The sequence below is a fragment of the Schistocerca piceifrons genome, chromosome X, assembly GCF_021461385.2.
Source record: "Schistocerca piceifrons isolate TAMUIC-IGC-003096 chromosome X, iqSchPice1.1, whole genome shotgun sequence".
In the NCBI taxonomy this organism is placed as follows: domain Eukaryota; kingdom Metazoa; phylum Arthropoda; class Insecta; order Orthoptera; family Acrididae; genus Schistocerca; species Schistocerca piceifrons.
In genome coordinates, this window is record NC_060149.1 from 355,381,104 (window position 1) to 355,404,951 (window position 23,848).

At 40.2% G+C, this 23,848-nt stretch overlaps 1 protein-coding gene across 1 annotated transcript in view; it reads right to left on the reverse strand.

Moving 5' to 3' along the window:
* LOC124722352 (probable WRKY transcription factor protein 1) overlaps positions 1-23,848 on the reverse strand; it is a 189,420-nt gene that overhangs the window by 12,776 nt on the left and 152,796 nt on the right. The window contains exon 13 of the mRNA XM_047247525.1: positions 11,092-11,523. Coding sequence (XP_047103481.1) covers positions 11,092-11,523 — 432 coding nt within the window. The remainder of the gene's footprint in view (positions 1-11,091; positions 11,524-23,848) is intronic.

Below are 23,848 nucleotides of genomic sequence, written 5' to 3' on the forward strand. Positions count from 1 at the left end.
TATACAAAAATTAAAATATTTAAAAATGGTCAAGCAATCAATTTAATTTTTACTGGACCACTTCATTTGGATTGAACCATCACATTCGTGCTATCATCAGTGGGTCATATTTTATTCAGTGTCTAGAAGGGCACATTTTTTAGGACTTTCTTTTAAATGGTCACACAGATTGCCAGAAAAAATAGTACATCCTTTTAGAGATTCCAAATTCACTCAAGATTTATTGTTGCAACAGTGCATATCGAGTATATGAAATGATTATATTTACAGATCAATAGCACAAGAGGTTCTGAGGTACCAGGTATCGAATCATGCTGAAAAACCCATATTAGTACACAGTGTACAGCCTCCACGGGCAGCAATGTAGACACTGACAGGCATCCAGTTGATCATAAAGATGGGGGATACTGTCCTGGGATACATTATACCACTTCTGCTCGACCTGTTCACGTAGTTCTGTAAGAGTTGTTGGCTGAGGAGTCGCACGAGTCACTTTTTGTCCCATTGCATCCCATACATGTTCTACAGGAGCCAAGTCTGGGGATTGTGCTGGCCATGGAAGTTGCTGCACCTTCAGTTTCATGAGCAATGTGTGGGCAAGCATTATCCTGTTGGAACAACACATGATCTTCCTGTTGCAGAAACAGCAAAAGAATGGGCCTAACAACATTCTGCACATACCAAGCACTGTAGCGTCCCCTCCAGAACCACCAAAGTTGAAAGAGAGTTGTAGCATCACACCTCAGACCATAAGGTCTGGACGAATGTACTCTTAAACAGACAGCGCTCACCGGGTCTATGTCGCACAGCAAACACCCATCACTTGCGTCCCGGCAGAAACTGCTTTTATTGCTGAAGACAAGGGTGTGCCATTCAGTCTTCTAAATGATCCTCTGACAGTACCAGTCAGTCCATGCACATCGATGTTCTGGAGTAGTGGAAGATTGGCTAGAGATGTGGATGCCCGTAATCCCACTAGTAATAACCGGTTCACAACAGTTCATGTTGGCACATCTGGGCTCACAAACCCTCTTATCTCAGCTGTGAATCTGTACAACCTGCCACAGCTGCTGCTGATGGGCGACTGTGCTGCATGGGTGTACAGAACCTCGTCTATGGTTGAAAAAATGTTCATGTGACCAATGATACCAGCAGTGTTGCACAACTGACGCAGCAGATCCAGCTTGTGTGGCAATTCTCTGACAGGACCACCCTGCCACTTGGAAGGCCACAATTTGACTCTTTTCAAACTCTCTCAGTTTGCTGTAGGAAGCGTGTGTGTGTGTGTGTGTGTGTGTGTGTGTGTGTGTGTGGGGGGGGGGGGGGGGGTGCGCGTGCGTGTGGCATAGTTGCCTGCTTGCTTCTTAGATTTGCATCATCCTAAGCCTTCTGACAGAGCACTTGCTATTAAAGGGTAGACATAAACAGTGTTCTGGTAGCTATGCCACTACGCTATCTGTTGGCGGATGATGCAGAAATCCTTGTCAGTGCATCTACTATCCCCCAGGTGGCATTGCCATCATCGGACCAAAATTGACCTTGTCTTCCCAGGTGCGATTTTTTTTCAGGCAGTGTAGTTTTTCTCATTGTTCTAATCTTCATACATATGCTCCTCTCTAGCACACAGTCTCCCAGAAACATGACAGATTATTTTAGTGAACACACTCAAAACCAGAGCTGATTCATGGTCATGTTGATTCCACAGTACTCTGATGGACTGTGGGGCCTTTATTTAACAAATAGCATTAGCATTTTTTAACGTGGCTTTACTTCCACATAATATATGTGGGTAATATTTAATGACAGTTATTTTACTACACTAAAAGGTAACTTTTGATTTTTTTTTTTTTTTGAAGCCTTACCTGACCAACACAATAAATATTAGTGAAGACACTTAAAAGCCACCAACCTCGACTGACTTTTATTAACTCCTTTCATGTAGCAGGGAAAAACCTGTGCTAAGTAGTAAGTTAAATTTCACCATGTGTTTCATGTTCCTCCCTAATTAGGAAAATGTTAGCCCTCTAATGTGGTTATACAGTAACCTGTAAAGTGTCAGGATTGTCAGATCACGAAGGCCAGTGGTATTTCAAGTTGACCACAGCTCAGTCTGCCACAGAGTGGTTTTCTGGTGATTACCTGCACACACATGCTGATCAACCAGAACATTATGACCACCAACCTACTACTGATATAAACCCATTCAGGTGATAGCAGCATCACCTACTATTCACACACAACACACAATGCATGTAATATAACTGAGCATGTTATCCTTTTGTAAAATTGGGAAGGCGCGTGATCTATCTGAGTTTGACAGAGAGCACATTGTGATGGCCCAGAGACTCAGCACGAGCAGTTTGGAAACTGTATGACTTGTCAGGTGTTCTAGGAGTGCTGTGGTGAGTGTCTTCAACACGTGGTGAAACCATGATTTTAATCATACCGAAGTTTTCAGCACTGTATTTATCAATATACAATGTTTCTGTAAATGCTGAAGAGAACTACCGTTTTTGCTCACCTCTTTTTTCAGTTGTATCAGCACTGACAACCTGCCAAAAAAATTTTTCAGCATACCTTTCAGGAACAATAATTATTTACATCATAAAACTGAAACAACAATTTATGGCCACTACCTACCTGTTACTGCAACTTACACTACGTATACACAGAAACAGGCCTACAGACAAGGGAATTCTTACTTCCATTTTCTGTAAGTGTGAAGAGTAAAGTAAACAATGTTGCATGTTTATACCATTGCTGGAATTACCGGCAAGCAAAACAGTCACTGTAGGTGCTAATTTGTCGAGATTGGATCAGAGAAATATCACTAAGTGAGCAAGAATATCACTAACCTTAATTCAAATGAATAGTTGTCAGACTTAAGGAGTATTCTGGTAGTTTCTTTTTCATTTAGTGGCCTATCATTTGACATGTGGGGGGAATCATAAATGGTTTTTAAGTGAACTTACTTAATAGTGTCAAGCGAACTTCCTCTGTCAACAATATTGTGATTCAAAAGACAATAATGCACTATAGACCAGATTCGAAAAGAAAATGTTAGTAAAATTCTTGTGACAATTTGTTACACATACCGTGTTGTTTAACAAAGTAGAACTACAACAATGTTAAAAAATACACACAATCTGGTGTATATGATTTGTTACTTCCAGTGCTTTAAAAATACTGTATAATCATGCACACACAATCCAAAATAATAGTATATCCAATTCAGAACTACTACCGCCTCATTCTTCCCTATAAAAAAGGTCTGTGAGATTGCAGGGCCCAACCCACAGCATGTGTTACATTTCCACCAAGTTCTCTATTTCAACTTGTGTGTAATGTCCACTAAAACAACATGTATTCATGTTTCTATTCCTGTATATGCACAGGAGGAAAATGTGGACCAGAGAAACTATTAGAAGTTATATGACCATTTAATAGATGTCCTACGAAACCTAACCTTCAAGACATTAAGACTAGAATAAAACATGACCCACTGATTGTGACACAACTGTGCAGAAACGTGTTTTGTTGTTCACATAATCAAGCAGAAGCCAATACCCATAAGTAAATGAACCATGTAGGGTTGAGAAGTATACGTTTATATGTAAACTGGTCCCATGAGCAATGGCTGTGAAGTCTCCACAAATATTTTGGTATATATGTGGTGCAGAATTACAACATAAAAATTACAATCAAGTTAGGAGCAAAAAACAACAGGATATTCTGCTGTTAAATAACAGTTCTGAGAGCGATGCAGTTTAGTAAGAAAAGCAATCGTATCAAATTTTGTACAGTTGAGTGTTCAATAAAATAAAGTGACAAAAGACACAACAGAAATAGACCCACTGAGAAATTAGTTTGGCAAAGATGACATGGTGATGATAGAATGTGATGCTGGAAATGGTCAGGATATGGATATCTTGGAGAAAGCCAACCTATGAGAGTTTAAATTATGGTTTCAACTTAACACCAAATCCACAAGCAGGTCCACTGGACATTTCCACACTTCTGTGTTTATCACACAGTTCCCATTAATAAATCAGTGTCATTGCAAAATTTGCACTATGTGCCCCACAATCATCACAAGTTTCAAGCACACAAATAAAGAATGTACATGATGATAAACTATGTAGGAAAGAACTGACATCAAACTGATAGCTTGCTTTTTCAGGACAATAATTCAAGCATGTCAGAGCCAAAAGACAACTGATTATACACTATATAAAATAAGAAAGGCAATGTTGTGTGTGTCCAATAGGAAGGAAGGAAGATTAGAATTTAACATCCCACTGGTGGTGTCATTACAGATGGAGCACTACCTCAGATTGGGCAAGGATGGAGAAGAAAACTGATAGCGCATTTTTCAAAGGAACCATTTCAATGTTTGCCTTAAATAATATGGGGAAGCCATAGAAAATGCAAATCAGGATGGGTGGACCAAGATTTTACCCTGTGCCACCTGAATGTGAGTCCACTGACCACAACACACACAAGGATCAACTATGAAGTCAATCAAAACTTCCAGGAATGATTTTAGTTATGGAAAGACAACATGTGCAGGACAGAAATACTATACATGTAAAAGTAGACCACCAAACAAAAGATTTTAATGCCCTGAAGAGAACAGAGCAGGCGCGACTCGTGGTTTCTATACTGGGGAAGGCTGCGGCATTTGTCGATCGGAGCCAACATAGACCTCGGGTTACGCTACAGATTAGTCTGACATAAACAACTAAGAATTCAGGGGGAGGGGGTGGGCAGATCACCCTCTACCCATAATTTTACGTACTGTATCTTCTATAATCAGGTATTAATTATCATTAGAAGCTAACTTCAAGTTAAAATCTTTGGTTAGTGTTTTTATACGTCATCATTACATTTTGTGACACTTTGCAGCAAATCATATGAAAAGACGCGTTTCGGAGAGCTCTTTAATGCGGGTCTGGATGCACCAAGTTCTTTCACTTTCATCCTATGGCCGTGTTCCAAGTTTTTACCTATTAAATTGCACACTGAATTCATATTGCGCTTGTTTCACACTCGCGGTATGTCGCAGATATTCACCAGCAAGTAAAACTCACTAAAATCTTGCAAAATATACTCCGAAAAAGAAACTTGCTAATATCACACGGTATCAACCAAAGCAGTCAGCATCAGCAAGCAAGGAAAGTAAAGTAACGGGACAAACTTCGCGCGCTTTGTCCTCTAACCACTTATGAAACTCTCGCTAGATGGCAGTACGGGTATGTTACTGTAGTGTAGTGCACTCTGGCGGGATATTTGCAAACTTATTCTAAATGTGGATAAAATAGCCAATGGCAGAAACAATACTACTATGTAAAACATTATCAAAACAATAATGCTAAACGTCGATTAATGACGCATCGAAGCGTAGTAGAGATGTGCAGAGACAGAGATTGGGTAGCGAAGTTTCGGCCACTCTACATTCCTTTATTACATAGATAGTGGAACCTGAAAAATGTGTGGTGGTTGGTATGACACCCTTAGGCTGCAAGCTCTGAGCCTTCGGGTCGCCCATAAAGAGCAGTACTATGTAGATGCCACGCCCCCAAACCGCTACTACATGCAGCTTACGGACGTTCCAAGGCGCAGCCTAAACACTACTAACCGTTCGGAAAACATCTATCGATACAAACAGTTCCAAAAACGTTGACCGTCGTTATTTTAATCGGAATGGGAAATTGCGATATTCGTCCTGATAATTTAAATTATGTAATACGTTCTTGCGAAATTTACTTTAACATATATTTTGGGGCGGCTCCGCCTCAGAGCCTTTAATTACGAGCCGCGCCTGGAACAGAGTGAGTGAGTGAGTGAGTGAGTGAGTGAGTGTGTGTGTGTGTGTGTGTGTAACCCAGTAAGATCCATGTTTCTCAATTTTAACAGCCATAGCCACCTTGATAACGAAAATGGATATACTGTACTTTTAGTGGCTAAAATGCATAAATTGTCTCTTACTCATGACAGTAAATTTCAATCATCATATAAGAGTGATAGATGGTGAAGAGGATTAAACTCACACCTCTGAAGATTGAACTTTAGAAAAAGAGATTGCTCTAAATTATCTCCCATGTTGGATATCAAGATCATAAGTTACTCCTGTTCTTCACAATTACAGATGTTTTACAGACAGTAACAATCTATTCACATGTGGTTGTAATAGGAAATTGCAGAAAACAACATATCTTCAGGGTGAAACTTCCTGGCAGATTAAAACAGCATGCTAGACCGAGAATCTAACTCAGAACCTACATCTTTCATGCGCAAATGTTCTACTGAATGAGCTACCCAAGCCCGACTGATGACCTGTCCTCGCAGTTTTACTTCTGCCAGCAGCTTGTCTCCTACCTTCCAAACTTCATAGAAGCTCTCCTGTGAAACTTGCAAGACTAGCACTGCTGGAAGAAAGACTATTGCAGGGATATGGCTTAGCCACAGCCTTGGGGGTGTTTCCAGAATAAAATTTTTACCCTGCAGCAGAGTGTACTTCTGTGAAGTTTGGAAGGCAGAAGCAAAGTTGTGAGGAAGGTTTGTGAGTCGTGCTTGTACAGGTCAGGCAGTACAACACTTGCCTTCAAGAGGCAAAGGTGCCAAGTTCAAGTCTCAGTCCAGCACACACTTTTAATCTGCCATGAAGTTTCACAAATGTGCATACTCTACTGCAGAGTGACAATTTCATTATGGTATCTTTAAGGCATTACTTAAAAATAACTACCATCTCGAAAAATTACTACAATCTCCACAACACTAATCCAAGATGAGACCAAATTCTTCAGTCAACACACAGTACTCTGTTCATATTCAAATCAAATGAACAGTAGTGAATAAAACTGATAACCGAAGTTGATGTAGGAAGAAACAGGCAGAAGGCCCAGAATCTTAAGATACCTGAGAAAGAGGCTTTTCAAAACTGATATTCATCATGAAGCCACATCAAACAGCACATAGTCTGAGCCTTTACAGTAAATGAAATGGACCTGTCAAAAACAAGAATACAAAAGCAGTTGACCCTGATGTTCTACAGATGGTATAAGTCAAACACTTTGGCCACAGTTAGGTGCTGATTGATGAAGCTGTTGAACAGCTGACTTAAATGTTATCAGAGTCATAAAAACTAGAGAAAAGCAAGTGTTGCTTCTATTTCAAAAGAAGGGAAGACTGTAGTGACCCTAAAAGTTATAAACTATTGCCTTGCTCAGCCATCATTATAAATTTCAGCAGTCTCATTTTGCAGAAGATGGCAGAAAAAAACCACTTACGATTCTACAATGATCTGTATTAACGAAAGGGAAAACTCTATACTTCAAACTTAAACTACCTAAACTCATAGACTGTCTTTGAAGAGAAATCGTATCTCAAGAGCTGAAGAGTAGATTCCTCAGTAACTTACGACATTATGGAGCTCTGAAAAAAAGATAAATGACCATGACCCCTACAACAACAAACATAAAACAACACAACAGTATCATGTTGGGATAGCATCTTGCATGCCTCTTCAGAAATCTTTTTTAGTATAAGATTTTCTTGGTTACTTGCGAGAGCAAAGAAGCAGGTGACAGAAGAATGACCTACTTCATGGGAGTACAATGCCTCCTATCTGTTCAACATGTAAGTGAATGATCAACCTCTACCAGGAGGTATAGAGATTGGTCCAGCATGTCAATAACTGTGATATTACCACTGAAGCAAGGAGTTTTTAAATGATTGAACAGAAGCTGCCCAAAGGACTAGATGTCTTTGCTGCTTTTATCGTAAAAACATATATACCTACAGCTTCGAACATCACCTCTGAAAGAACCCACTGAGTACTTAAGTATTGTAAATTGTATGGGTGTTACTCAAGACTTACAGGAAAAAACTGTAGAACTGTTAAGGAAAAAAAGAGTTGCTAAAAATAAAATTGTGTGAAAAATGACTGAAAAATTTTAAATCGTGATCTGGGGCACTATGTGCCTAGTAAGCGTATTAAGGACAGAAAAGACCCACCATGCTTTAACAAGTAAATTTGTAAAATGCTGAGGAAGCAAAGGCTGTTGCACTCTTGGTTCAAAAGAGGATATGCAAAGGTAGTAGAAATTCAGACATGTTTGAAAAGATCCATGCATGAAGCATAGAACAACTGCCACAATCATACCTTAGCAAAAGATCTGGGTGGGAACCCAAGGAAATTCTGGTCCTTCATAAAACTGCAAAGCAGGTCTAAGGCTTCCATCCACTCATTCATTGACCAGTCTGGTGTGGCAGTTGAAGACAGCAAATGAAAGCTGAATTTTAAAATTCACATTTAAGAAATTTTTCCTCTTACTTCCCCCCGTCGTATGTCATGGCGAATATCGACAACATTGCAGCAAGAAACATGTACGTACAGCATTGACACCAATCTAGAGTTTTACCATCTCCTGCAGAAATGAAAGCTATTGTTGAGTATTTGTCCATTTTTAAAGTCAGTTTGACTCCGACTACGTATTGATTTGGCAAACTGCAGTTTAAATGTGGTAGATGTTCATAAAAACCCACAAGTACGTGGTATAGATTCGCATGGTTGGCAACATGACGAAATTTGGTGCTTCCTCACCGCTCTCCTCCCAGCAATCACTCTTATTTCTCTGTCAAACTGGTGTCACTGTTCCCCCTCCATCTCTTCTGTAGTGCTGTGCTCGAGCAACTGTGAAAAACTGACTGCAATATCTTCTAGTTTACAGGTAACAAATCCAACTAATACATACACAAAGGATCACAATTACGGTTCAGTCCCACTCTCGAAGTTTCAGTCATCCCAAGATCTAGTGATGACTTGCTACTATCTCCATGACGGGTCTTGCTGCTGAAATTTAGCCTCACGATAACAATTATAGTCAGTTCAATATGATTTATTTCCTTTGTTAGATATTTAATTTTGGATTAAGAATCCTTCTTGTTTGATCTGAATGTCACCATCATGTTCTCAAGCAAGTAACTTTTTACCCAGTATTCTAATATGTGAACAGCGACTGACTGACATTTGCAATCCACTTAGTAAATCACTGCAGTCTCATATAACCAAATAAAATATTGGTCTGGATTCTGAATCAACTAATGTTTCTTGAAGAACATTTCCCTTTTTGAAAGTTACCTTTTCTTAAAAAGCGGCATTAATGTTTGTACTGGTACCCACAAGCCTACATGTATGAGAATGTTTATTAAAAACCAGTTAAAATACAACAAACGTTTTTAGATGACAGAATCTAATACTATTTCCTCCATTGTTTCACAAAATTGTCATATTTGAATCAGAGCATTAGACTGTTGTAGTGGCTAGTGCATAGTTTCTCATGTATCTCTTGCACTAGCACTGTGTCACATGAGTTTTCGAGCAATGTCAATACTGTATCAAGTGCTTCAGCGTATCAGGAAATCTTGAGCCTGATGGAACACTGATATCATTTGCTGAGCGCTGCCCTTTCGAATTCTTCAAAATAATTCTGCCTGTGACCTCAACAGCCAAAGCTTCATCTCCAAATATAAGAAAACCCATATAAATGTGAGACTACTCATATATACTCTACTAAACAACATACAAATGTTGACCTCAGCAGCAATAGTTTAATCTGTGAATATAAGACAACCTTATATTTTTCTAATGATGAATTTGAGGAGTAAACCCCATCTTATAATCGGGTGAATACGGCACATGCTCAATGTAGACGCAACCTTACACTTCTTATGAAGTACATCTGGAGGACAAGCAGTAATATTTCTACAACACTCAATAGTTCTAGATAAACTGGCTATAATATTAGTATGTAAAATAAGCTTTCGAGCATCACATAACTGCGTCATGTGTCTTCCAATACAGCAAAGCTATGCAGAGCAGACACCTTGCCTATCCACTGTTCACAACAGTATAAAATGAAACTTACTGTATCATTATCCTGCTACGCACACAGGTTCAACCATATGTTATTTCAATCATAAACAATATACTCCAGATCCTGTCCAACTAACCTTTTTCTGGTAATGTCCCTTGCAGCTGCCATGAACTTTTCCGTGTTTTGTGAATCCTAGCTACTTCCTTTTGCCTCGCTATTTCATTATTAATCAGAGAGTGGACTTGTTTTCATTTCTTTGCCTGTTCACTGTTATATAATGGCTGTCACTATCATTTTTCTTTTTGTGAAAAATGTCTTATTTGAGTTGCCTGGTCACTGATACTAAGTCTACTTATGCAAAGCCTGGGTCGGTCGATAGGTAATTACACACTAGACTATTAAGTTTGATCCTCAAGTTATAGCAGAATAAGCAAAACACATACGTCATATGCAAATTCTCTTCAACAAAGGTGATCTTAGCACAATACCCTCTTTGTTTCAAATGCTGCACACTTCATATCAACATGCAAGAAATATATGCTGTGTTGAAAATGTGTAAGATATATGGTGCACAGAAGTAAACTCCTTCAGAAAAAGTACATGTTATCCTCTGTCATTGAGAATGGACTGCACAAATGAGAGAGCACACCCAACATTTTACTCTCTTTACCTGCTGTGAAACAGCATGTAAGGTCGATAAAGGCTATTTGGCATGCAAATGCTACTGTCCTTCAAGAATTTAAATACTTTCTATCTTTACTTCATACATAAATACAGGAATGTATACTTTGAAGAAAGCTTGTGTTAAGATTAATGGTACTTTTTTCCTTCAAAATAGCCAGTAAACCAAAGCCAATAACTATCTTCACACTCTTGCTTCCTGCACATGTAAATATTGCCTACTTCACAAATTCCTTATTCAAGTTCCCATTTATCACATAATGGCATGGCTCCCTGACACAAGACGATATCAAAGAGCCTTTCTGGACTTCAATGTATGATATACCTATCAGTTCAAGGTAGTGTGTTTCATATTACAATGAAATTATTCAGTTGTTTAGGCACCTACTGTGACTGTTTGTTTATAATTATGAAGTCGTTCCACCAGGCAGCAACAGAAGAATAAACTAAAATGACCGTAGAGGCACAAAAAATAGGCAATGCACTGAATAACAGCATTAAATTCACGAGTTGCACTAATTACTACGCATACCTTTTGAAGTATTGTTCTTTGAATTTGTGGCACTAGGAAAAACTGGTGGATGTGATGGACTTCCATGTTCTGACCATTCATGTGTATTGTAGCGGTCCTCCAGTCCAAAGGAGTTAGAGTTGTCTGGAGCAGGTGGACCAGATGCCTGGCCACTGTTGCATGTGCTGCTGCTGCTGCTACTGCTGCTGCTGCTACTGCTGCTGCTGGTGGTGGTGGTGGTCGTGGTAGTGGTCGTGGTGGTGGTGGTTGAGCTGCTGCCACCACTACCACCACTGCCACCATTGCTGCCACCACAACCACTGCTGGTGGTGGTGCTTGTGCTGCTGCTGCTACTACTGCTGCTGCTGCTGCTGCTGCTACTGCTGCTGCTGGCACCGCCACCACCATTGGCACTGCTATTACTCAGTCCCATGAACGGCAGAATTTTGCTACCTAGAATATTAATTTAAGATTGTAAGGCAATGTTTAACTTCACTTGCCAGCGTTTAAAGTGATGTCTGCATTTTGCAGAAAGTTTTTGAATTATTTATGCAAGACATGTTATTGGCAAATTCAAGCTGTAACATGCAGTAGTACAAAAAATGTTTCACTGCTACACACTGCAATTTGTGTTGTTCAAACATGTTAGGAAAGAAAGGCAACTGTAAAAGAAACTTAATATTCCATAACTTTTGTTTCTTCTATTAACATTTTCCTTTCTTTCTATTCATTTCTATTATTCTTTCACCACGACACTGTACATCACTACTCATTTCTAGTCAGCTTTCGTCCACAATCACAGCGTGAACAATCTACCATATTCTTCCTTACAGAGTGACAGTAACTAGCAGCACTTCGAACACATTTTGTAAACATACTATCTCTGTCAACATACAATAAATGTTATCCCATCCACTCACCCACCAACCTACCCTGCCTCCCACCCACCCAACCTCCTACCCATCCAGTCTGTTACAGGAGATATACTCTTTGAATTTTCATTTTTTGCAGTTACTTTATAATAAGCTAATTTCTGGTTCTAGTGGTCTCAAACAGTGTTGTTTACTGTTCATCTCTCATCATGATCATCCACCTATCACTAACATAATAGTTCAATCCACATCACCTATTTTGTAGATGCATGTGAAGGGCACAAAAAGATGAAATGGTGTACCTGTTAAGAAATGGGCTTATAAATGAACATATGTCCATCCTTGGAATGTTTACGATGTCGAAACAGCAATAATACGTAGAAGTTACAAAACACTAGTTCTTTGACATTAAAACAGGGAACAGACAGCAGTGATTTGCTGTGTCTGGTTATCTTCAACTGCATTTTGGAGAAGATCATCCACAAATATGAAAAAGAAGTAAACAAGAAAGGGTTGCTCAATCAAGTATGCAATGGAAGAACCAGAAGCAGTACCATTGGCAACTACCTGGCATTTACAATACTATCTAACACTAACACAGCTTCCAAAAGAACAGGCAGACAAAGCTGAAATCTAAATTTACTTTCGAGAGAGAGAGAGAGAGAGAGAGAGAGAGAGAGAGAGAGAGAGAGAGAGAGAGAGAAACACGAAATCCGCCCCTTCTCATTACCCAGAAAACAGCACACAGTAACATGAAAAGAATTGACTGCTTTAAATATATTGAGCAAATTGGACAACTGAAAAATTGCTTTTCAAAGAAGACAATTATTAACATTTTTACATCTTTATTGTTCATGTCTCCATATTTGCAGTCCACTGCCACAAGATGGTTCCAAATTTTAGTGTGCAACACGTCATTGTGCAATGTAACTATGTCATTGTGTGAGAAACAGTGTGCTGTAATTGAGTTTCTAACCACAGAAAGAGTTTGTCCAATATGAAGCACCCTCTCCTTCAACATGAGAATGCCAGACCACACATGAATGCTGTGACATCTGTAACAATCCGACACCTCAGGTCCATTGTCATCGATTCATCCTCCACATAGGTCTGACTTGGCCCCACTCAATTTCCATTTCTTTGCAAGACTTAAACAACACCTTTGAGGACTTCACATCGATAGTTATGAAGGAGTGCAAGCAGAGGTGAGACAGTGGCTCCATCAATACATCAAACACTCTACAGTGACAGTAACAATAAACTCTTCTCTCGTTGGGAGAAACGTGTTCTTTAAAAATGGACACAAACAATCTCTACTGCAAAAACCTTTATTTTGATGGAAACTGGTTTCAGTCAGGTTTTGACCATTTTCAGCTCCTCACACCACGATGGTAGGTAGGTAGTGGCAGTGAATGGAGCAGTTGACGTTTGTGGAGTTACACCGCCTGCTCCATTCACTGTCCCTGCCTACCATAGTGGTATGAGGATCGTCAAAAACTGACAAACCAGTTACAATCAAAATACATGTTTTTGTGATCAAGACTGTTTTTGTCCATTTTTAAAATAATTTTAGCCAGAGCACTGTTCTCCATGAGAAATGTTCTAAAAAATTATTTGAAATGTGTTCACAGCCAGTGTGACGATGTCGAGGAATAAATATGTAGACATTTATAATATAGATGTAGAATGTTAATAACATTTGTTTTGTTTATAAAGCTTTAAGAGTTTTCATGTAAAACATTTGGAGGCATTACTGTTTCAGCATGTCTTCGCACAACACTCCTATTACAAGAGTGTGTTCGTATGTTAGGGAATGACTCCGAATGACAGGAATGTAAGGACTACTAGAAGCCATAAAATCAGAGAGAGAGAGAGAGAGAGAGAGAGAGAGAGAGAGAGAGAGAGAGAGAGAGAGAGAGAGAGGTGGTGGACAGCACAGGTTACGAGGAAGGGGAAAACTGTACCAGGAAAATAAAAGATTAAGCAAATCAATTAGAAAAACAAGATGAAGATTTTAGGATGGCTGGGAAAAGGTGGACAAAACACATTTTAATATACTGGACTGTACGTCTCAAGTTTACATCAAATGGTTCAAAGAGGTGAAAAAGGATGTCAAACAGGCTGGGTTAAATCAAGGAGACATCTCAGACTGGACAAAGTACTGGTCAGTGATTAACAGCTTTGAAGCCTTCCACAATGAGCAAAAACTGTAAGGGCAAGACAGGGCGGGAAAAAAAAAAAAAAAAAAAAAAAAAAAAAAAAAAAAAAAAAAAAAAAAATTGGACAAGAAAGAAGGCTTTCAGTAATGTGTAATTGTCACCTAACATGGTGTTAAAAAGGTAGTTATAAGAAAGAAAAGTAAATATTATTGTTCAAATTGAAATCACTATACCAACAAATTTTTGCTAAAGACAAGTCGTAACATGTATCCCTTCTGTACCATCTTCTCCATTTCAAAGAAAAATAAATGCGATAGAGAGAAAAATTTTATAAAAATTATAAGTCATGGTCCAGCCTCAGTTGTACATTTGTGGTTGGATAACTACACTTGTGTCCAAAATTAAAACAATACATCACTATTTCCCCATCCTTTGTCCAATTTATGATATAGCAACACACACTGTCAACAGATGTCCATACGACCATATTCTGCTCTTAAGATGGCCTGCACTTAAGATAGCTTTCTGGTTAATGGACAACTATGCCACTCAAGATGTCAGGGCACCAATCAACTGTGGTAGTGATGATTTTCACGGGTGTGCAGCCGGGTCCCATCGTCCTGATGACAACACAATATTTCGGCGGACCATCTGGCCGCCATCTTCAGGTGAGATTGAGTGCACAATCACGACGGAACTGAAGGGACCTCAGATTTGGCGGCTCCTTTATACCGCGGGTACTGGCCGTTGCACGTGCGCGAGCAACAGAAGAGCTGCCCTCTGTGAGGCGAAGAATTGCAGCAGTGCCAGCAGCAACGGCAACGGCTGATTTTTCCGGCTGGAGCAGACGTGTATGCCGTTGATGTTCCACATATCGATCTTGAACTGTACGAATAGTCTGTCCAATGTAGGCCTTGCCGCAGTGACAGGGAATCTTTTATACCCCAGGTTTCCTCAGTCCCAAATCATCTTTCACCGATCCAAGAAGGGATCTAGTTTTGGCCAAAGGCATGAGGACACTTTTAATATCATATTTCCTAAGGATCCTTGAAATTTTCGAAGAAATGCTTCCCACGAAGGGTAAAAAAGCGACAGATTTGGAAGTGTCCACCGTTGGTTCTCGCGGGGGTCCAAATTGAAAAGCACGAGTAATTTGGAGATCAGAATGTCTTAGTACATAAGAAAGAAAATGGGACTTTCGGCCACAGCATATACCGAAAACCTACGCAAACGGACCGCTACCTCCATGCCACAAGTTGTCATCCACAACATCAACGCTTGGGAGTTTTATGCGCACACTGGTCAAGGGGGCTTATGCTGTTTCGGATTCTGATAACTTGAAACAGGAGTTGGATAACCTCAAGGTTGTCTTCAGGCAGAATGGGTATTCTGATCACCAAATTACTCGTGCTTTTCAATTTGGACCCCCACGAGAACCAACGGTGGAAACTTCCAAATCTGTTGCTTTTTTTACCCTTCGTGGGGAGCATTTCTTCGAAAATTTCAAGGATCCTCAGGAAATATGATATTAAAAATGTCCTTATGCCTTTGGCCATAACTAGATCCCTTCTTGGATCGGTGAAAGATGATTTGGGACTGAGGAAGCCTGGGGTATACAAGATTCCCGGTCACTGCGGCAAGGCCTACATTGGACAGACTATTCGTACGGTTGAAGATCGATGTGTGGAACATCAACGGCATACACATCTGCTCCAGCCGGAAAAATCAGCCCTTGCCGAACACTGTCTTAATGAAGGGCACAATATGTCCTTCAAAGAGACGCAAATTATTGCCTCGGCTTCCCGTTACTGGGATTGTGTATTGAAAGAATCAATTGAAATATGTCTGTCTGATGATATTATTAATAGAGACAAAGGTTTTCCTTTAAGCAAGACGTGGAATCCTATTTTATCACAGATAAAACAACAACGGTCTGGTTTTCGACCGGCTGCATTTCAATTTTGCGATTCCTCGCTTTTGACAGTTTTCACCGCTGGTGCCGCTGCAATTCTTCGCCTCACAGAGGGCAGCTCTTCTGTTGCTTGCGTACGCGCAACGGCCAGTACCCGCGGTATAAAGGAGCTGCCGAATCTGAGGTCTCTTCAGTTCCGGCGTGATTGTGCACTCAATCTCACCTGAAGATGGCGGCCAGATGGTCCGCTGAAATATCGTGTTGTCGTCAGGACGATGGAACCCGGCTGCACACCCGTGAAAATCATCAGCATTTTATACGCCGGGAAAATCTACGCTATCACAACTGTGGTAGTGTTTGCCGGGTAATTCCACATCCACAATCACTGTGTACACAGTCACAGGCTGTGCAATATGGCACAGAGAAGAGACCTACCACACTCTCTCAGCGGAGAAGTGCCATACGAAGAATGGAAGCAAGACAGTCAAAAACTGATGTGGCCTGATGGCTGAAAGTGAATCACTCTGTTGTTTCTTGGGCATGGTGACAGTTTAGAGAGACCAATCTGTATCCAAAGACAATGGCAGGGCTGACCACATGTGACATAAGGAAGAGAGGGCAGTTATTTGGCTGTATGGCTATGGCAGTACCACCTTAGTACTGCATGGCAACTGGCATCTGACCTCACAGGATCCACTGGATGTGATATATCGAGGCAAACAGTGTAAAGAAGGCTTTAGCAAAGCGACCTTTATTGTTGGAGACATGCTGTATGTGTACCTCTGATGAATTCACAGAAAGCATGTCTAGAGTGGAGTTGTCGACATGCCACCAGTATGGTCAAACAGTGGGCCAATGTTCTTTTCACAGATGACTTCCAATTCTGTCTAGAGAGTGATTCTCAATGAATTTGCATATGGAAGGAATGTGGAACACAATTTCGGGACCCAAGCATTGTGAAAAAAGATGATCCCTAATGGTATGGGCAGAGATTACATTGACCACTCTAAGGTTTAACTGCTGTCAGGTATCGTGATGAGATCTTCGGACCTCATGTGTGATTGTTGCGAGGTACTATGGGCGACTTCTTATTGATGGAAGATGATGCTCGACCTCATATAGCATGGGTGGTTGATGGTTTTTAGGAAATCGAAAATATTGCATGCATGGTGTGGCCCTCTCCAAGGCTTTCCAGCAGCTCTGCAGGAAGAATGAGCATTACTGCCGCAATATGAGATTGATGACATCATTCACAGCATGCCCCATCATCATTGTCAGTCCTATTGCTGCCACAGGTGGTCACACACAATACTAAGCACATTAAACAGTTGTTGGAACATGTTGCAAATCCATTAAGTTCAGGGTGTGGGGGAAAGAAAGAAAGAAAGAAAGAAAGAAAGAAAGAAAGAGAGAGAGAGAGAGAGAGAGAGAGAGAAACATTTTTTGTCTACTGTTAAGCATGCTGTATCTATATTGTTGCAGAAGAAACTGAGAAGCACAGTCACCGTGGTGTAGTGGTTATGATACTAGACTGTTGGGTGGAGGGTCATGAGTTCAAAACTCACCTGAACTGTACAATTTTATTTTCTATATTCGGTTTGAGTACATTGTAGAAGTATCCACAAATGTCAAGAATCATTGTACCGTAACATTCTGTAACTCTATATATACTGTATGTGTTCTGGCCGCAGGCCAGGCATCTAGTGGTCTGGTGGAGACGCTGGGTATTGGAACATGGGATAGTGCACATTATCGACGTCACAGTGGCTCCCATCAGGCCATGACAGAGCTGCTGTTTATGTGGTGAGAAACCTGAGTTAGAGCCATATTCATCAGATCGCAATCTATTGGAGACAGAAGAAGAAGAAGAAGAAGAAGAAGAGGAAGAAGAAGAAGACATTACGATGACAGCAACGGTGTGCCACCTCACGAGACATCTGTCTAGGTTCTCTGGTGACGATTGCCAAGATCCAAACAAGTAGCTGAAGGTATATGAGCATGTAGCCAAATTTAACAAATGGGATGACACTGTGTGTTTGGCTAATGTATTTTTCTACTTGGAGGGCACTGCCAAGCAATGGTATGAGAACAACAAAGAGAAGTTCACAAGCTGGGAAGTATTCCAGGCGGAACTGCGCAAGTATTTCGGCGACACACAATGACAGACATGCAAGGCTGAAGACAAATTATAGTGCAGGGCACAGCGTCCAGGAGAAACTACAGCATCCTACATTCAAGACGTCTTAGAGCTGTGTAAAATAGTAGATCCTAGAATGGAGGAGGAAGATAAGGTTGCACATCTCATGAAGGGTGTTGCTGAGGAAATGTATCAAGCCCTGCTCCTGAAGGACGTTTTGACAGCAGGTGACTTCATAAAATGGTGCCAGTATATTGAGACAATGCGTCAAAAAAGAATTACACGCAAGAAGTTTGAACAGCTTCCGAACATTGTATCGATGTCTGTGATGGAGGAAGGAACTCGTTTCACACGTGCTCGTCAGATAGTGAGAGAGGAAGTTCAGAAGGCACTTGCACTGCACGGTGGGCAAAAGACTGAGGCGCATCAAGAGGTCATAAGGAAGGAAGTGGAACAGATAATAAAGCCACTCTTTAGTCCTTCATTTCCCTTTAAAGCAGTGAAAAAGCCAAGACCCAGGTCGAGTTATGTTCCTACAATGCCACATGAGGACCCTGTTTGGGCACCAAGGAAGACTGACATCTGGAGGACTCAGGATAACCAACCAGTATGTTTTCACTGCGGACAACCGGGACATGTGGTGCACTATTGTTGAGAAAGGCGGTGGATATTTGATGGCGCCCGTGTCACAAGACAGTAGACCACCCTTAGCCAACGCCAACTCCGGGATGACGAAGATGAACAAGATGTGAGTGCAGGATGACGTAGGGCACCATCTCTGCAAGCTAGGTGCTGGAGAGGACGCTCCCCAACATGTTGATCAAGGTCTTCATCACCGTTTAGAAGCTCCAGCCAATCACCTAGCCGCCGCAACCTGAAAAACTATAGGGTGCGACCTTCCTGGGAAATGAGGCCACCGAAGCGAAACATACTCCACCATCGACCACTACAAAAACAATAGGAAACTACGTCGATATTCTCATGGATGGCCAACCAGCCCAAGCTCTTGTGGACTCGCATCATATTCAGTCATTTCGGAGAAGTACTGTCGCCAGTTGCAGAAAACCGTATTCATCGATAACGAAACATCTCTGCTGAAGGTGGCTAATGGGAAATATGTAAAACCTATAGGAAGATGTGTCTTTCGTGTGGGTATAAGTGGTCATACACAGCCCTTAGAATTCATTGTCTTACAAGAGTGTAGTCATGACGTCATTCTCAGATGGGACTTTTTGAAAGCTTCTCAGGCAATTATAGATTGTGATTGCTTGAACATTATGCTAGACGAGATGAGATACTGTGAACAGGAAGATGGGCATCCAAGTGCATGGAGACTGTGTGTGCTGGATGAAGTGATCATTCCTGCAGTCAGCGCTAAAAAGTTAACTGTCATGTGTCATGCCATGCATCAACCCATGGATCTTGTAGTGAAATGTAAGAGAAGCATATCACTGAAGAATAACTTGGTCATCCCAGCCTCTGTTGTCTCGTTTATGAACAGATTCAGTGAATTTTGGATAGTTAATTGTCGCCGAGAACCGCAGAGACCCTTCTAAGGCGCGAGTGCGTAGCAAATGCTGAGCTGTTAATTGCAGAACAGCTGAGCGTCACAGAAACCTCCCATGCCAAGTCTGTGGGCAAAATTGGCACCAACCACTACAAGATAAGATCTTCTAGCTCGACTATCACCAGATCCCACTAAGGAACAACATAAGAAGCTATTTGCCATTCTTCAAGAGTTCTTTGAATGCTTCAATCCACAGGTGAAGAGCAAATTAGACAAATTGACGGTGAAGCACCAGATTAGCACTGGAGACCATCAACCAATAAGCCAGAGAGCATACCATCTGTCAGCAACAGAACGTCGAATAATTTACGATGAGATAGAGAAAATGATGAAGAATAACATCATTCAGCCTTCACAGAGCCCATCGTCGTCACCAGCGGTTCTCGTCAAGAAGAAGGATGGCAGTAGGTGTTTATGTGTTGATTACAGGAAGCTTAATAAGATAACTAAAAAGGACTTTACCCTCTTCCACGAATTGACAATACACTAGATTGTTTTGACAATACACTAGATTGTCTGGAGGGGGCTAAGTGTTTCTCAATCATGGACATGTACTCGGGATACTGGCAAATCGAAGTAGATGAGGCTGATCGTGAGAAAACTGCATTCATCACCCCTGAGGGCCTGTATGAGTTTAAGGTAATACCGTTTGGTTTGTGTAATGCGCCAGCAACTTTTGGCCGGATGATGGATAATCTTCTAGGGCACCTGAAGTGGATGATGTGTCTTTGTTATTTAGATGACATCATAGTGTTCTCAGAGACATTTGATGAACGTATAAAAAGACTGAGGGCCATTCGTAAGTATCTCCAACAAGGCGGACTAAAACTCAACCCAAGAAAGTCTCTCTTCGGAACAAAAGAAATCAAAATACTTGGACACCTTGTGTCAAATGAAGGTGTGCGGCCAGACCCAGAAAAGGTGAGATGTATAATGGAATTTCCTATTCCTAAAAGTATTAGAGATGTGAGAAGCTTCCTTGGATTATGTTCTTATTACTGTCATTGTATCAAAGATTTTTGTACCAAAGCCAGGCCACTCCAAGAGTTGTTAAATGCTGATGTTAAATTTATGCGGGGTGGTGTTTAACAAGATTCTTTCGATGTGCTGCAAAAAGCTCTGACGACTGAACCTGTACTTGGTCTGCTGAGAGTTCAAAACTCACCTGAACTGTACAATTTTAATTTCTATATTCGGTTTGAGTACATTCTAGAAGTATACACAAATGTCAAGAATTATTGTACTGGAATGTTCTGTAACTGTATATATACCTTATGTGTTCTGACCAGAGGCAGTTCGCTTTGTATGCGCAAGTGCTGAATAAACTCTCGTTATGTGAAGTCAGTATTCGTCATTCATCTAATTACACCTTCTTCTATGTGACAACATTGTTTCTACATTACTATCACCTGTCCCAACTGCTTTGTGGCAAAATAAATCCAACCTTGCAAAATTTCCATTTGTTGCTTTGCTTTAGTTTTGGACACCAATGTACATGTGAAAGACAATAAACTTAAGACAAAATTTTAAAATAAACATTCTTATACACCAATTCTTATACACCAATAACAACACGGGTAAAGGCAATAACTCTACTCATATAGTTGAGGTATTACAAAGAGGCCCCCCCCCCCCACACACACACACACACACACACACACACACACACACACACACACACACACACACACACACACACACAGAGAGAGAGAGAGAGAGAGAGAGAGAGAGAGAGAGAGAGAGGGGGGGGGGGGTGACGTCAGATGCAGAATGAGATGAAGACAAATGACAGCTGATGCACAGTAATAGCACCTTCTCCATCCTTTTTGTGTGCTATTGATAACTCAATGGCTCAACTACAGTGAGTTGTTACCTTCACTACATCATTATTTATGTTTCACACAGGACTTTCTTTTCTTATGTTCTGATATACCAATAATCTAAGTTCACATGTACAAGGCACCAAGTTATGAGCCTTGGAATAAGTAACTAAATGATCTTAAATGCACTGACATTCTTAAGTTTTGGATGCAGCTCTCTTCTGAAAATGACCTAAACTTGTATAAAATTAGTTAGCTTAGTTTTATGTCGCACAGACCACTTTGCATGATAAATCTTAACGATGTGGAACAAGTCATTATACATTCACGACACAAATTAATTTGTAAATATGGCTACATGCTGAACATTTAAATTTTTTAAAATATATGGATGCGAGTCATTAATTCAAACCCATCACCATTTACACATTGCAATAACAAAAATTGTTCTATGGAATAGGAGTAGTTGTCGAGGAGAAACTTTTTTGGTTTGTTTTCAATTTTACTTTGGTATCTATCAGAAATTTTATATCACTGGGTAAGTGATCAAAAATTTTATTTGCACAATTGCACATCCCTTTTTGTGCTAAAGACAACCTTAATGTGTAGTAATTAATGTCTTTTTCCTTCTGGTATTATAAATATTTATATCATTGTTCCTTTTTAACTGCAGTGGATTATTTAAAATGAACTTCATGAGGAACTAAATATACTGTGAATCGGGAGTCAAAATGCCCAACTCCTTAGACAGGTATCTACAAGGTGATCATTAGTGAGCACCACATATTATTCTTACAGCACGTTTCTGAGAAATGAAAGCTTTTTTTCCTTAAAGATGAGTTATCCCAGCACATTATTCCATCAAAATGTGTCAACTTACTGACTTGTCTGTCTGCAGGACCTGCAATGATTGTAAGTGCAAATGTGGCTGCACTAAGCTGTTTTGGGAGTTAAAAATGTCTTTTTTTTTTCAGTTTAAAATCTCATCAATATGGACACCTAAGAATTTTGAAGTTTCCACTCTGTTTATTATTTCCTCATCACGGGTTACAGTTACCATTGGTGTTACACTTACCATAGGTGTAGTATTTCGAGATGTCGATAACTGAATATGTTGTGTCTTTTTAAAATTGGGGGTGAGATCATTTGCAGAAAACCAGTCCGTGATACTTTTAAAAACATTGTTTACCATTTCCTCTATTTCTGTACGTATGCTTGGATTAATTACAATACTAGTGTCACATGCAAAAATTACTCATTCTACTTGTTTTATATTAGATGGAAGCTTGCTTTCATATATGAAGAACAATAGTGGACCTAAGACTGAGCCTTTGGGAGCCCCATACATGACTTTTCCCTAGTGGGAATGATGTCCCTGTACCACATTCCCTCAATTTCTAAGTAAACCTTTCTGCATGCTTTTGGTTAGATATGACATTATCTATTGTTTGGCTATACCACAATCCCACAAAACTGCAATTTGTCTAGGAGAATACCGAGATTCACAGACTCAAGTTGCAGAAAATGCCAACTGGCACTGTTTTATTACTTAATGCTTGTGAAATTTGTTGAGTGAGTACATAAATGGCATTCTCATTACAGCAACTCTTCTGAAAGCCAAACTGTGATTTGTTGAGGATATTATTGTCACTCAGGTGACATACTATTCTAGAGTTCATCACCTTCTCAAAAGTTCTGTAAAATGGTGTCAGCTGTGAAACACATCAGTAGTTATTGATATCTCCCGTATCACCTTTCTTAAATAGGGATTTGAAAAAAGCATATTTCAGTCTCTCTGGAAAAGTGCATTGAGTTAGTGATTATTATATATTTCAGGTAAGATCAGTCTGGCTTATTATACAGTAACAAATCTTTATTACTGTATTGGAAACACCATCAAAACCATATGAACTTTCATTTTTGAGTGAATATATAATTTTCTTGATTTTAGAAGGAGAAGTTGGTGATACATTCATACTATGGAATTTTTTGAGAGTTGCTTTTTCAACATACCGTTGAGATTTTTCTCTTTAACTGTTCTTCCCTAAACTTTTTAATATATTTAAGAAATTATTATTAAATATATTTTCTACCTGTGGCTCATCTACATCTACATCTACGTCCATACTCCGCAAGCCACCTGACGGTGTGTGGCGGAGGGTACCTTCAGTACCTCTATCGGTTCTCCCTTCTATTCCAGTCTCGTATTGTTCGTGGAAAGAAGGACTGTCGGTATGCCTCTGTGTGGGCTCTAATCTCTCTGGTTTTATCCTCATGGTCTCTTCGCGAGATATACGTAGGAGGGAGCAAT